General features: G+C 41.7%; 1 protein-coding gene across 1 annotated transcript; it reads right to left on the bottom strand.

Annotated features, from left to right (window-relative positions):
- Positions 1–874: 874 nt before the first annotated feature.
- On the bottom strand, positions 875–2,933 carry LOC105732389 (protein CFAP144P1). Its single transcript, XM_064366758.1, has one exon. It carries the CDS (start codon positions 2,902–2,904, stop codon positions 2,500–2,502), a length of 405 nt encoding a protein of 134 aa, XP_064222828.1. The 5' UTR covers positions 2,905–2,933; the 3' UTR covers positions 875–2,499.
- Between the last annotated feature and the right edge of the window lie 11,808 nt (positions 2,934–14,741).

Genomic DNA, 14,741 nt, shown 5'->3' with positions numbered 1-14,741 from the left:
TCCCTCTGCTCCAGTGTAGACTGGACTTACTAACTTGCCTCTAATTAACAGAATTCAGCAGAAGCAATGGATGTCACTTCCAAGATGAGGTTATAGAAAGACTATAACATCCACCTTTGGTGTTTTCTCTTGCCTTTTCTCTCATCTGCTCACTCAGAGGGACTCCGGTTCCCATAATGTGAGCTACCCTATGCAAGCCTCCTGTGGCAAGGAACCGGGGGAGGCCTGCAGGAAACAGTCTATGAACAACTCAGGACCTTAATCCATTGCCTATGAGAAACTAAATTCTGCCAAAAACCAAATGGGTGAGCTTGAAAGAAGACTTTCCCTTCATCGAGTGTTTAGATGAGATTGAAGCTCCAGTTAACAGTTTGACTGCAACCTCTTGAGAGACCTCATGCCAAAGACAACCAACTAAGTAAGCAGCAGCTTGACTTCTGACCCCTGAGGACTGTGATATAATGCTTTGTTATGTTAAAGCTGCTAAATTTTGGGGTAATTTGTTGCACAGCAATAGACAACTAATAAAAAAAGAGAGAATGAAAAGGGTAATAAAAAGCAGTTTTTACCTTTTGTGCCTGTTCTACTGTATAAATTTTCTCATTTCATATATGTACAATATTTGCTTTTTAAAATATTGTCAAAAGGTGTTATTTAGGCCAGTAGATTATGGCAAATCCTGCAAATTGGCTCACTCAGTGCAATTTCCCGTACTCAGAAGCTAGCAAACTAAAAACAAAACAAAACAAAAAAAACCCCTACATTTCATTTCCTAGACTCTCTTGAAACTAAGAACCCATATGTGACCTAGTTTTTATTAAGCAAACATACTGCTTAGGTAAAACTTAGAAAAAAATTAGCACGTTGGGACCATGGTATTCTCTAGCCAATCTGTGGGTAGAGATGAGGTTCTATGGTCTGGGTATAAACTAGACTCTAGTCCTCAACATCAGAAGCGTGAAGGGATAATGTGAAGTGGCCATGGAGTTTCCATAAGAGCAGTTCCATTGAGTAGCTGGGCGTTATTATGTGGAGTCATTGTTCTTGTCTGGGCAACATCTAAGATGAGAACTTAACTCACTTAAGACTTCTCCCTCCTGCTTTCTGCTCCTTCCAAAATTTTATTTTATTTTTATTTTTGAGACCGATTCTCACTCTGTTGTCCAGGCTAGAGTGCAGTGGCGTGATCTCAGCTCACGGCAACCTCCACCTCCCGGGTTCAAGTGATTCTCCTGCCTCAGCCTCCTGAGTAGCTGGGATTACAGGCACATGCCACCCTGCCCAGCTAATTTCTTTTTAGTAGAGACGGGGTTTCACCATTTTGGCCAGGCTGGTCTCGAACTCCTGACCTCGTGATCTGCCCACCTTGGCCTCCAAAAGTGCTGGGATTACAGATGTGAGCCACCGCGCCTGGCCCCCAAATTTTAAATTATTAATTAGCATTAGTTATTTAAAATATTATTAAATTTATTTTGGTAGTTTCAAAACTGACAGTATAATGCTTTACTATTTTTGTTCAACTAACTTTATCTTAACTTTCCTTAACTTCCTTGTAAAACTCTACCCTTTCCCCCAACTTTCTTCAGCCTTGCTTCCACTAAGACTTTCGAGGGTGAAGGAAGGCCCTATTCATAATTACACTGGGACAAAAGGCATAATCAAATCTTTGTTCATGCCATGTAAGTAGCATTATATTCTGCCAGTTCTCTCCACCCGTCTGAAAATATATGCTTACAATCTTCTATTAATCAAAATGTAAGATCAATAAGTTGAAATACACAGAAAAATACAGAAGTGTGCAAAAATGTTGACATGTTTAGATTCACCATGTAAGTAAGATCATGTGGTATTTGTCTTTCTGTACCTGGCTTATTTCACTTAACATAATGTCCTTCAAGTTCATCCACGTTGCTGTAAATGATAGGATTTCCTTCTTTTTTTTTTTAAGGCTGAATTGTATTCCATTTAAATAGACATATCACATTTTCTAAATCTAAAAAAGTCAAACTGATAGAAATAGAGATTAGAATGGTGATTACCTGGGGTTAGGGTTAGGAATTGGGCGATGTTGGTTAAAGGATACAAAATTTCAGTTAGATGGAAGGAATAAGTTCAAGAGAGCTGTCTACACTGTAGTGACTACAGTTAATAAGAATATATTGTATTCTTGAAACTTGCTAAGAGAATAGATTTTAAGTCACTCAATTTAACCATTCCACAATGTATACATATTTCAAAACATCACATTGTACACCGTAAACATATGCAATTTATTGTCAATTTTAAAAACAAATTGTTTAAAATGCTAACATTAGTCACTTCCATATGGTGAGATAATGTCAATTTTTATTTCCTTCTGCATATTTTTCATGCTTCCTAATTTTTGCCATTATCCATGAATTATGGAAGAGGGGGCGGGGGAGTTAAAATAATATTTACTTTTCTAGGCAGTAGATACTTAGGACATTAAATCCAGGGACTGACTCCACGGCTGAGATGCTACTTGTGGCGATCATCTCCCAAGCTCCACATTTTAACTTTGTACAGAGTGATGTCATTGTAGACCCTGAAGTGGTTCAGCCTGTGGTCACTGCATTCTGGGTCAATCAAGGGCTCTGAGTCCCACCCAATTTCCTGGTTTTCAGTCTGTGCCTCCGGGTACTTCTTCCTTGGCCCCTGGGCAGCATGGTGAATGAGATTCAGAAATCTGGCATCTGCAGGTTCCTCCAGGTTATCATGCCAAGACATGGGCTTCCTCGTAATCCTGTGAACCTTGCGCAGGGGATTCACGTGGTACTGCGTGTAGAGTTTCTGGGTTCGCAACTCTTTGAGGTACAGCTCCTGCAAGATCTGGTTCTGATGGACCTCATCTGTGACCACCCTCTCCTTCGGGCGTCCCGCCATGGCCTTGGAGCTGCTTGGTGGGTCCGGCGCTCTCTGCGTCCTCTCACCACTTGCTTGGCTGCGGGCCTTCTGCTGTCTCTAGGCAACGGTGCCCCTCTCTGTCTCCAGGCAACAGTGTTCCTAGGATACCGCTCTGGCCTCTCCGAACCCAGCCTCATTATGAGAACCACCTGTGGATACTGCCAGGAAAAAAGGCTTGTCATCAAGTCACAGACCCAAAAGACAATGCACATAGAACTGGACCTCAGGTTGGCCAACCACTTCCAGGCAACGGCGCCCCACTACTCTCCAGGCAACAGCATTCCTGTGATACCACTCTGGCACCTCTGAACCCAGCCTCGTTACTAGAACCACCTCTGGATACTGCCAGGAAAAAGGCTTGCCATCAAGTTGTAGACCGAAAAGATAAAGCACATAGAACTGGACCTCACGTTGGCCAATCACTTCCCTCCTTGATAACAGATTCGATGCTCTTCATTCTTCTGCCTTCTCTGCCCCTGGTCCTACAGTTTGCTCTGTGGTTACAGACCAAGTTCGATGGAGAACCAGTTCAAATGCAGAGGCTTGTGCAGGCTGGCGGCCGAGGCAGGAGAGGAAAGGTGTGGGCCAGGCCCAGTGTTCACTTGCCATGGTCTTGGATTCCCTGTGTCCGCCAGGTTGCTGCTGGGAATCCACTGTCTTGGCAATTCTGAACCACCCGAGAACTGCCCCAGTAGGAGGGAAACCATCTCTCCAGGGTGAGATTTGTAATCCGTCAGGTCTGGTTGTGGGTGGCTGGATAGGGGGTGGGGACTAGAGTACAGGGGACTAGTAAGAAGGGCTACGGGGAGGGCGAGGGGGAAAGATGGGGGGCACTGGGAAAGGGGTGCCTGACGAGCAGGGCGGTGGCACGCGGATGCTCTGGAATTAACAGAGGAAGAGTTGGATAGGGAATTCAGGAAGGTAGGGTTCTGGGAAGGGGTGACATCAGTCAGTGGGGGCAAAAGGGTAGGTTGGAAGACTGAACAATGTGGATAGCCCTGGAGAGGAGGCTTACGGCAGGAAGTTTTAGGAGTAAGAGAAGGAAGGAGGGTTGGAACACGAGCATGGGAATGAACAAAAGGAAATGGAGCCTGGGGTTGAGGCTGAGAAATCGGAGGTAGCTTTCCAGTCACTTTTCCAAATGAGCGCTGTAGTAACTCACTTGTCCAAATGAGTCAAAATGAGTAACTGAGATGTGCCGAGGCCGACGCCAGCATTTATCTCCTCAGGACATTCCATGACAGAATGCCTATTATAAGACACACATTTATCTCCTGGGGACATTTCATCACGGAATGCTTATTATGAAGCATACGTGCTCCCTTTTGTTCTAGCAAGGAGGCCCCACCAATCAGGGAAATGGTCTCAGTTTCTTGGTTTAAGAGTGATCATAGGAAATAGCAAAGAAAATAAATAGGGGCTGTAATATTGGTCCCTGCACTTGGGATATCATATAGTTTTGCCCCTCCGTAGGCCAAGAGTGATCAAGGGGCTAAAATAGAGGTAGAGGGCTGGGGCCTAGAAGAGCAGTTCTGAAGTAGGAATTGGGAAATGGGAAGTCAGTATCCTAGTCTCTTTCCCTTACTACAGTGTTCAAAGCCCTTTCACATTATCTACCTCACTGTGGGAATATGCATGATTAGAGATGTTATGTTCATTTTACCAGTGAGGACACTAAAGACCAGAGAGTGAATGACCACAGGCAGGAAAGGGGTGGGTGAGCAGGTGGGACTAGAACTTGAGCCAAGAAGAGGGGGCAGGTAGGAGGGAGCACAAAATGGCACAAAGTGCTGACCAGCACCATTGCCTCCTCCTGTGTCTCTGGACAGGATCTTGTAGGGGATGCCTCAGAGAAGAGCTGTAGTTTTTGTAGCTTACGTCTTGGTCCCTGTGCTCCCGTGGTTTGATGCCTTAATCTTTGCTGGAACCAGAAACACAGGGTCCAAGCTGGTAGGATGACTGCCCACTCCTGAGCACTTACTGATTAGATTTGGATCTCCTTGCTCACTACCTGAGATGCCTAACTCCATCAGATATGATGAAGGAAGCTGCTGTACCCTCCCCTTTCTTTTGTCTGAAATAGCACCTCTCTCTGCTGAGCATTCCTGGTTTCTTTGAATGCCATTCAAATCATAGGCTCCTTTGGTCCCCTGTTCTCTCCTGCGCTTGTATCACCATAAGATTCTGAATTTTCTCCCTTGGCCCAATACTCTTTACCTCCTGTGCTGCGCAAAACTTTCAGTTGTGCTTCAGAAGTCCAGCCACATGATTAGCAAACTTCCCTTTTTCCATCGACTGCTTCTTTATTGACAGTTCCTTGCCTCTCGTTGTTTTAACTGCAACTTGGATTTTTCTTGAGGACATTGCTTCCCTTGTATCTCAAGTAGAAACCACTTATTCTGTCAAACTCTGAACAGAGTAAGAATGTGGTTTATAGATTCTCCTTGCTCCTTCTGACTCCTTGAAAACCACACTGTATTATTTCTCTCTTCATACTGGAATATCTCTTGCTCCTTATGAGTTATCTTTAAACTAGGAAAGAAAACTTACTGGGAAATAAAAAAGTAACACCTTCTTTATAATCACCTAAAGGAACAAAAATGTTAATGCATAGTGCAGAAAACTTTGTTTATTCAGAAAACAAGTGTGTTCTTTATTCTCACTGTGTATTAGTCTGTTCTCATGCCACTAATAAAGACAAAGAACTTACAAAGAAAAAGAGATTTAATAAATTCACAGTTCCATGTGGCTGGGGAGGCCTCATAATCATGGCAGAAGGCAAAGGAGGAGCAAAGGCACATCTTACATGGTGGCAGGCAAGAGAGCATGTGCATTGGAACTCCCCTTTATAAAGCCATCGGATCTCATGAGACTTACTCACTATCATGAGAACAGCAAAGGAAAGACCTGCACCCCCATGATTCAATTACCTCTCATCAGGCCCCTCTCACAACATGTGGTAATTGTGGGAGGTACAATTCAAGATGAGATTTGGGTGGGGACCCAGCCAAACCATGTCACATTGATTGTAAACAACAGCCCCAATAGATTGTTTACTTTTGACCAGGTTGAAGGAAGAGTCAACATGTAGTTCCACAGAGCACGTTGTAGGCAGTAAGGGAAGAGAAAGCACAGGAATTTTTGAAGATCTTTCTAAGGTCCCTTCAATTTGGAGAACAGAGCTTAAGAATCTGAGAAAGCCAAGAAAGGAAATGAGCTCAGTTCCTCACCGCAGAATGACACTGGTGGCAGGATCAAGAAATAGCAGGTGCCTACGTGAACTTACCATTATGCAGATCCAGGTCCTGCAAGCAGCCTGACCCATGGCTGGGCTGAGTTACTTTCCACTAAGTAGACAACAGATTTTAAAGAAATGTATATGAGGACAAAGTTACCAGAGTGCCTAGTTTCATTCCCAATCCACCAATTATTTGAAGAGCTGGGCTCAGCAGGGCTTCTCCCAAAGTACATGAAAGCTGGGAGAACCACCATGCATGAGGGAGCCATAGTGGAGGCCAACATATGGATAGTTTGGTGGTTCTGCCTCAAATAGAGGACAGAACAAATGAAACAGAAACAAATATATTCTTAAAAATAATTTAGAAGAAATTTGGGGGGGCTAAGGGAGGAATAGCAGGGGGTGGGGGGATTGAGGAGGGACAGCATTAGGAGAAACACCTAATATAAATGATGGGGTGATGGATGCAGCAAACCACCACCATGGCACTTGTAACAAACCTGCACGATCTGCACATGTATCCCCTAACTTAAAGTATAATAAATAAAAAATAAGAGAAAAAAAAAGAAGAAATTTTCTCTAAAATGAAGGAAGGTAGAAATCATCAGATCAAAAAGAAAATTTACAATGGGTGGCTAATGCCACAACATTCTGGAAAATCTGCTGAACTACAAGGTTAAGGATAGCCTTATGAATACTTCTGTCACCTATTAAGCTTAAAAAACTGAGGCTGAACTCAGACTTGTTCTAAGCAGCATTAAATGCTAGCAGATAACGGAGCAAGTTTCAGAGGAATGTCACTCAGATGTGGTCTGTAGGCTGGCAGCTTCAGCATCACCTGGGATCTTGTTAGAATGCCAAATCTTGGGCTGGGCGCGGTGGCTCAGCCTATAATCTCAGCACTTTGGGACACTGAGGCAGGTGGATCACCTGAGGTCAGATGTTTGAGACAGGCCTGGCCAACATGGAGAAACTCCATCTCTACTAAAAATACAAAAAGTGGTGCGTGCGTAATCCTAGCTACTCTGGAGTCTGAGGCAGGAGAATCTCTTGAATCCAGGAGGCAGAGGTTTCAGTGAGTGGAGATCGCACCACTGCACTCCAGCCTGGGTGATGAGAGCAAAACTCCGTCTCAAAAAAAAAAAAAAAAAAAAAAAAAAAAAGCCAAATAAATCCTGGACAACTATGGACCACTATCCCATATATACTAATTTCAGTTCTCTGGAGGTGGAACTCAGAAATCAGAAATCAGTGTCTTAATATGCCCTCCAGGTGATTCAGATGCATGGCTCACGTATGAGAAGCACTGCTCCAAACTTCAGTAAAATAAACACAGGCGGCTCATGAATTTTATATCATGCTAGGTTGTCATTTGCATATGAAGGTAACAGATAGCCATCTCTTCTTTGTATAAACTCAGGAAGTATATTTCTCATGAGTATTTGAAACAGGAAGAATTGAATGATGGAATTTAGTTTCACTGTTGATGTAGGAGCTAAGATAACAAATGACATTAAGACACTTCAAGATTAGCCCAGCAGCCCTTGGCTGACTAGAAAAAGGGGTCAGGCCAAGGGCCAGAGTTGCCTGAAGGGATCTAGAATCCTGGCAGGCCTGCCCCATAGGGATGGAGATAGTGCTTTACACAATGGGGAGCTGGTGCCTGAGACGTTGAGGAATGGATTGGGAGAAAAAGATTCTGCTTCACCATCCTCCATCTTTCCAATTTCTTGCCAGACATTCCTGTCGGCCAAATCCAGCTGAAAAACCAGCTGAATCAAGAACCTATGGCTTGTAGCACAGCAGGAGAAAGGTGAGGAAGGACTCTGAGGGCCAGCAGGGCAGGGACTGGTGCAAAGTCTATACCTAGTCTACCAAATGATAAGTCAAAGTAAGTGACAAATGGGGAAGTGGCATGCAAAGACTGGCAGCAGGGCCGTCTTCCTGGGCTTAGGATGTGGTTGCAGAGGGCCTTGTGCTGAAATAGGCCCCACATGGCTTAATGCTCTGCTGCTGTCATCTGAAAATTCTTAATAATTTTTGAACAAAGGCCCTACCTTTTCATTTTGAACTAGACCTTAAAAATTAGGTGGCCACGCCTGACTGACAATAAACAGCAAATTATTTAAACATAGAAAAATAACGTTCACAATACAGAATGCAGATGTTATATGTATTTAGAGAAAAGCTATATCATGTAAAAAATAACAGTAATGGACAAATAAAAACCCTAATATGGTCTGACACAATCTTGAAGCTCATAGAAGGAAGTCTAAGTGGGTGAGTGCCCTCATCTTCCACAGGGAGAAGTAAGTACATTTTGTTTTGCTTTATGAGGTTGAATGAAGATGACTCAGAATGTTCACTTTTAAATATGTTACTTTAAGTTGAAATAAGATCAGTCTTAATAATTTTCAAATTACCACAGGGAGAAGAGTGAGATGACCTAAAAAACAAAATACAGGCCACGTGGCAAAGATATAAAATAAGAAAGCACACTTAAACAAAATGAAAGTGAAACTGTCTCCAGTAATAATACCTACAAATGATATTTACTCGTGTATTGAATCACAAAATTAAACTCAATGAGTTAATGTCATAGACACAATTAAAACAGTGCATCTATAATTTTTAGCGTCTACAAGACGTACTCCTAAAACAAGTGCAATCAAAATTTTAAATAAACAGATGGGCAAAATGTGTCAGGGAAAACTTGCCAAAGGGTGTTACTTTGTCGATGAAAAGTGTGAAACTCTGTAAAATATTTGAAGAGATTTATTCTGAGCCAAATATGAGTAGCCATGGCCTGTGACACAGCCCTCAGGAGATTCTGAGAACATGTACCCACGGTGGTTGAGGTGGAGTTTGGTTTTATACATTTTAGGGAGGCATGAGATATCAACCAAATACATTTAAGATATGCATTGGTTCGGTCAAGAAAGGTATAACAACTTGAAGGCGGGGGCGTTAGGGGCAGCGAGTATCCAAATTACTGACAGCAAATCCATACAGGTCTGCAGCAACCTTAATTCTTGCCTCCTCAGAAGAAAGAATTTGACTGAAGGGCTTACAGCAGAAAAAGAGTCCAGGGCAAGTTTCAGAGCAGGAGTAGAAGATTTTTCTTTTCTTTTTTCTTGTTTTCTTTTTTTTTTTTGGATGAAGTATCCCTCTTTTGCCCAGGCTGGAGTGAAGTGGCACAATCTTGACTCACTGCAACCTCCACACCTCAGGTTGAAGTGATTCTCCTGCCTCAGCCTCCCAAGTAGCCAGGATTACAGGTGTGTGCCATCACGCTCAGCTAATCATTGTATTTTTAGTAGAGATGGCGTTTTGTCATGTTGGCCAGGCTGGTTTCGAACTCCTGACCACAGGTGATCCACCCCCCTCAGCCTCCCAAAGTGCTAGGATTACAGGCATGATCCACCACGCCCAGCCTGAAAGTTTATTAAAAAGATGTTCACCATGAATGAAAGGAAAGTACACTTAGAAGAGACTCAAGGTAACCAGAAGGACAAGTGAGGCATCTGACCTTTGGACTTGGGGTTTTACATGCTGGCAAACCTCCCATGTCGGGCGTCCCCTTTTCCATGATTTTTCCCTTAGGGTGGGCCACTGCATGTGTGATGTGTGGTGCCCTCCTTGTGTTCGGGAGGTGAGCATGCACAGTGTGTTTAAGAAGCTGTACACATGCCCGCCTGAGGCTTTCCTCACTTTTCCAGGGGAATGCCCCTGGAAGGTCATTCTCCACCTTTTGTGTCTTAATGTGCATGCCCAGCTCACTCGCCCAACTCCTGAAAGCTGCCGATTACCTGGTACAGGTGTTTCCTAACTACATAGGGCAACTGCCTTTCCCTGGTGTTGGCTGTGACCAATTATTATTTTTGAGTGACCATTAACAACCGCCTGACCATCATCTGATGGTCACCTGACTTTCCTGGTAAGGGTGTTGGGAGAACCCTCTCCTGCCCCACCCATGCCTGGCTAGCTACCTCCTATAACAGGGGGCTTCCAGGTTATAAGTAAATTAAAAATTTTTCTGATTGGCAACTGGTTGAAAGAATTATTATCAATAGAAACAAATGTCTGGGTTATGATAAGAGGTCGTGGAGACCAAAATTTTATGGAGACCAAAATTTTAGCATCCAGATGAAGCCTCCAGGTAGCAGGCTTCACAGAGAATGGATTGTACATGTTTCTTATCAGACTTAGGGTGTGTGTTACTGTTTAATGCTGGAAGGTCTAATGAGTCACATCCAACCCCCACTTCCCATCATGTTCTGAATCAGTCCTTCAGGTTCACTTTTAGAGTGTCCTGGCCTAGGAGGAAGTCCATTCAGATGGTTGGGGGGACCGTTAGAATTTTATTTTTGGTTTACAACTTTATGTGGTTGAAGAGTCAAGTTCATTAGAGATTCCTAATCGCCATGAAGCCATAGCATGAAAACACTATGTGAGCAGTTCTTTTTATTTATAAGATATTCTTGAAAAAGTTTATGAAAATGTAATATGCCAAAGCTGATAAACCCTTTAAGTTACAAAGTGAATTTCATTTCAAGAGAGCTACTGTGTGGTAAGATTTCTAACTACCTTAACTTCTGGGTCTGCACCCTCCATTACAACAGTCACTGACCACACATGAGTACTGCAGAGTACCTGAGAGCATGGCGTGTCTGAAGTGAGACATGCTGTAAGTATAAAGTAAGTACCAACTTTTTCAGGCTTAATATGAAAAAAATGTAAATTACCTATTAGTAATTTTTTATATTTATTTTATGCTGAAATGATAATTTTTTGAAAAAATTGTGTTAAATAAAGTGTATCACAAAATTAATTTCATGTATGTCTTTTAAATATTTTAATATGGTCTCTAGAAAATTTAAAATTACCTGTGTGGCTTGTATTATATTCCACTGGACACTGATGTTCCAGAGAATCAACTTTATTAATATAGTTTTGATGTAGTTCATGTAGTTTCATTAATTTTGCTTTACTTTCATAATAAATACCTGAAGGAAACTGAGGATTTGCTACTTGGTTACCTCTGATGAATTCCATCTTTATCGCATTAGAATTAATCTTATGAAAAAGCTCGAGTTCTTACCACCAGCACCAATCCATTTATGTTTCCAGGTTGCAATCATTTTAATAAAATAATGACGGTGAAATCAAATTAATCTTCAGATAATTTCATAAGACAAAATAGTGACAATATCAGAAGTAGACTCTCAGCCAGGCACGGTGGCTCACATCTGTAATCCCAGTACTTTGGGAGGCTGAGGCAGGAAGACTGCTTGAGGCAAGGAGTTTGAGACCAGCCTAGGCAACATGGCAAGACCCTGTCTGTGCTGAAAGAAAAAAAAGCGAAGTGGACTGTTGGCTGGCTGACAGGCACCCCCACCATGAAAAACAACTCAGGGAGTTTTGATGTCAGTTCATGTAGGAAAGCCTGAATTCAGCACATCAGAGCTGATGTAGAGGAATCAAAAGTCATTTAAAAGTGTATAAAAGTTTAACTTTTATGAAAATCAGATGTAAAGCAGTCAAGGATTACCTGTAAGAATCCTGCTGAAAATATAGAATGTGACCATAATACAAGCATGGTGACATAAATATCTTCCAGTCATTGACAGATTACACCATAAAAAACTGTTACAGCTGAATAATGCTATATTATATACAGTTACACATATAGTATTATTCATATATGTAAATAGATACAGATAAATATACATAAACCTATAAATATTCTATCCCTTTCTTTGAAAATATACCTCCTTTAAGAAAAATATAAACATATCTTTCTGATTGGACCCAAAGATTCAATAATGTAGAGGTGTCCCATTGTATTAGTCTGTTTTCACACTGCTGATAAAGATATACCCAAGATTGGGTAATTTATAAAGAAAAAGAAGTTTAAAGGACTCACAGTTCCACGTCTGGGGAGACCTCACAATCATGGCGGAAGGCAAAAGGCATGACTTACATGGCAGCAGGCAGAGAGAGAATGAGAACCAAGTGAAAGGGTTTCCCCTTCTAAAACCATCAGATCTCATAAGACTTAGTCACTAAGATAAGAACAGTATCAGGGAAACCACCCCCAGGATTCAATTATTTCCCACTGAGTTCCCTCCCACAACAAGTGGAATTATGGGAGCTACAATTCAAGATGAGATTTAGGTGGGGACACAGCCAAACTATATCACCCATCTTCTCAAATCTGCAAACATATTAAATGCAGTTGCAAACAAAAACACTTATTTTTTAAAAGGCCATGTAAAATAATGTATAACTGAGAATAGCCAGAAGACATTCTAAAAATAAAAAATAATGAGATAGGTTTGCCCTTTGCACATCGAAACACATAAAACCATAGTAATTAAAATAGTACAGGGAAAGGACTAGACAATAAATGAATCATAGGAAATTGGTATATGAAAGGATCACTTAGTATAGGTGTGGGAATTCAATCAATAGCAAGCTACTTGGGAAAAATAAAGCCTAATTTCTATCTCACTTCTTAAATCCAAAGAAAATACAAAATGAATCAAAGCTTGTACAATAAAAAATAAAATCATTATATATATATATATATATATTCACCTACATTATCTTGGCTTAAACTACTACAGAGTGCATTTTGTGGCTTGTTTACATTTACGTCTTTAATCCATCTAGTGACACCTATTTCTGTTCTTCTAGTTCTAAAATGCATTTTAATTTCTGCTATTCTCATAACTGTCTTTTTCAAACATTTCCTTAACATTTTCACAGGTTTTCTTTCTAATCGCTCACAGGTTTATTCTTATATATTAACTTAGAACTTGTTTTCATTAAATTTTAAAAGCAATCTTTAGGGATTTTGATTGGAGTTGTGCTAAATACTGAATAGATGAATATGGGAAGAATTTGTACCTTTATAGTTTCTCTTTCCAACCAGAAATCAGAAATATCACTTCATTTCATTGTTCAATTATTTATGTATTTCCATATTTTTAGTTGTTTTCTTCATAGTGGTCTTTCATATTTCTTTTCTTTCTTTCTTTCTTTTTTTTTTTTTTGAGACATTGTCTTACTCTGTCATCCCAGCTGAAGTGCAGTGGTGCGTTCATAGCTCACTGCAGCCTTGAACTGGGCTCAAGCAATCCTCCCACCTCAACTAGCGTTAATAGCTGACTATAGCTATTAATACGCGCCACTACACCCAGCTAATTTTTCAAAAATTGTTTTTAGAGGTGGTGGCTTGAACTCTGGAATTCCCAGCCTCATGCAATCCTCCTGCCTCAACCTCCCAAAGTGCTGGGATTTAGAGGCATGAGCCATCACACCCAGCCTCTCATTTCTTTTTTAATTTGCTTCTGCGTGTTTTACAATATAGGTTTCTATCATATTTTCTTTCTTCCTTGGAGTTTGGTTGCAGAAGTTCAACTCAGTCGTGCTCCTCACTTTTACGGTCTGATGGCTTGTCATTTTTGTGGGTTTGTTTATCCATTAGTTATCAGTTGCTGTGCCATTGGGGGTGTGTATGTAGGCAGTGATCTATTGAATGGCAGCACCAGTCTTAGTCTTCCTGGTTTCTCACTTGCAACATGCAACTTCAGGTACCCTCAAATGCCTCAATGGTGAATTCCATGCAGACTAGGAAATTCCCTCCTCTGCAAGTTCCCTTCACTTCAGGAACTTCACTCCTTAATTCCTAGCTGCCTTGGTAGCCCTGAGCAGTTTGGTCCTGCCTAGGCTTGTGAGACTGTGTCAGCCTCTGATTCACTTTAAACTCTGTTAGGCCTCTACTGCAGTGTGGATTGGCAAATGCTCTGCAGATACAAAGCTTTGGAGGAGGCCCAGCTCACTTCTGTGAATTTCTTTTCTCTCTCCTAAGCTCTGGCTACCTTGGTTGCCCTCTGATACCTTCAAACAGTTTTGTTTTGTTTTTTGATGGGAGTCCTGGAAGTGGTGTTTTTTTTCCAGCTTTTAGAGTTGAGTAAGTCAGATTATCAGCTGCTCTGTCATAGCCAAACACAAGCCCATCCGATCGGCTTCTAACTGGTTAAACTACACTGAATCCTTTCACTTCAGGTCACAATTGTGATCACATTTTTATCAAGTGGGAAATGAAAGTTAAGGAAATAAATGGTTCTAAACAGGAAACTCGGATAATGTGGTGAAAATTGCATGACTAGGCAGACAGCTGTTTTCAGAATTTAAAGTTTTGAAGAATATTTCCTAATTGAAAATCTAGCTTGATGGGGTGAGTATCTGCTCTCATCTCCCCTGCGCCCACCAAGTCCACTTTGTTCCATGATCCTGCAGGTGCCAAGACTAGCATAACAGAAAGGGTCCTCTGATAATGAAGAAAGGGAAAATCACTCTGTCACATGGTAACACACAGAAGATATGCCTAGGGCTGCTCACAGGTGTGAAGGACCTCTGTCTATTTGGTAACCAGCTCCCTTCCCTTCTCTGGATCATTCTAGCTGAACCAAGTGGGGCTGAGAGAATCTGTGCTTGAGTCCCCAGGGTATGGGTGGCAGCCAGTGGGCTCCAATGAGGCCTTATGGGGAGAGGAAGACAGAATTGGAAT

Source organism: Aotus nancymaae, unplaced genomic scaffold (genome assembly GCF_030222135.1).
Source record: "Aotus nancymaae isolate 86718 unplaced genomic scaffold, 86718_ANA_hifiasm-v0.15.2.pri h1tg000065l, whole genome shotgun sequence".
Classification (NCBI taxonomy): domain Eukaryota; kingdom Metazoa; phylum Chordata; class Mammalia; order Primates; family Aotidae; genus Aotus; species Aotus nancymaae.
Note: the sequence above shows the minus strand (reverse complement) of the source record. Positions and strands in the feature narration are given on the sequence as shown.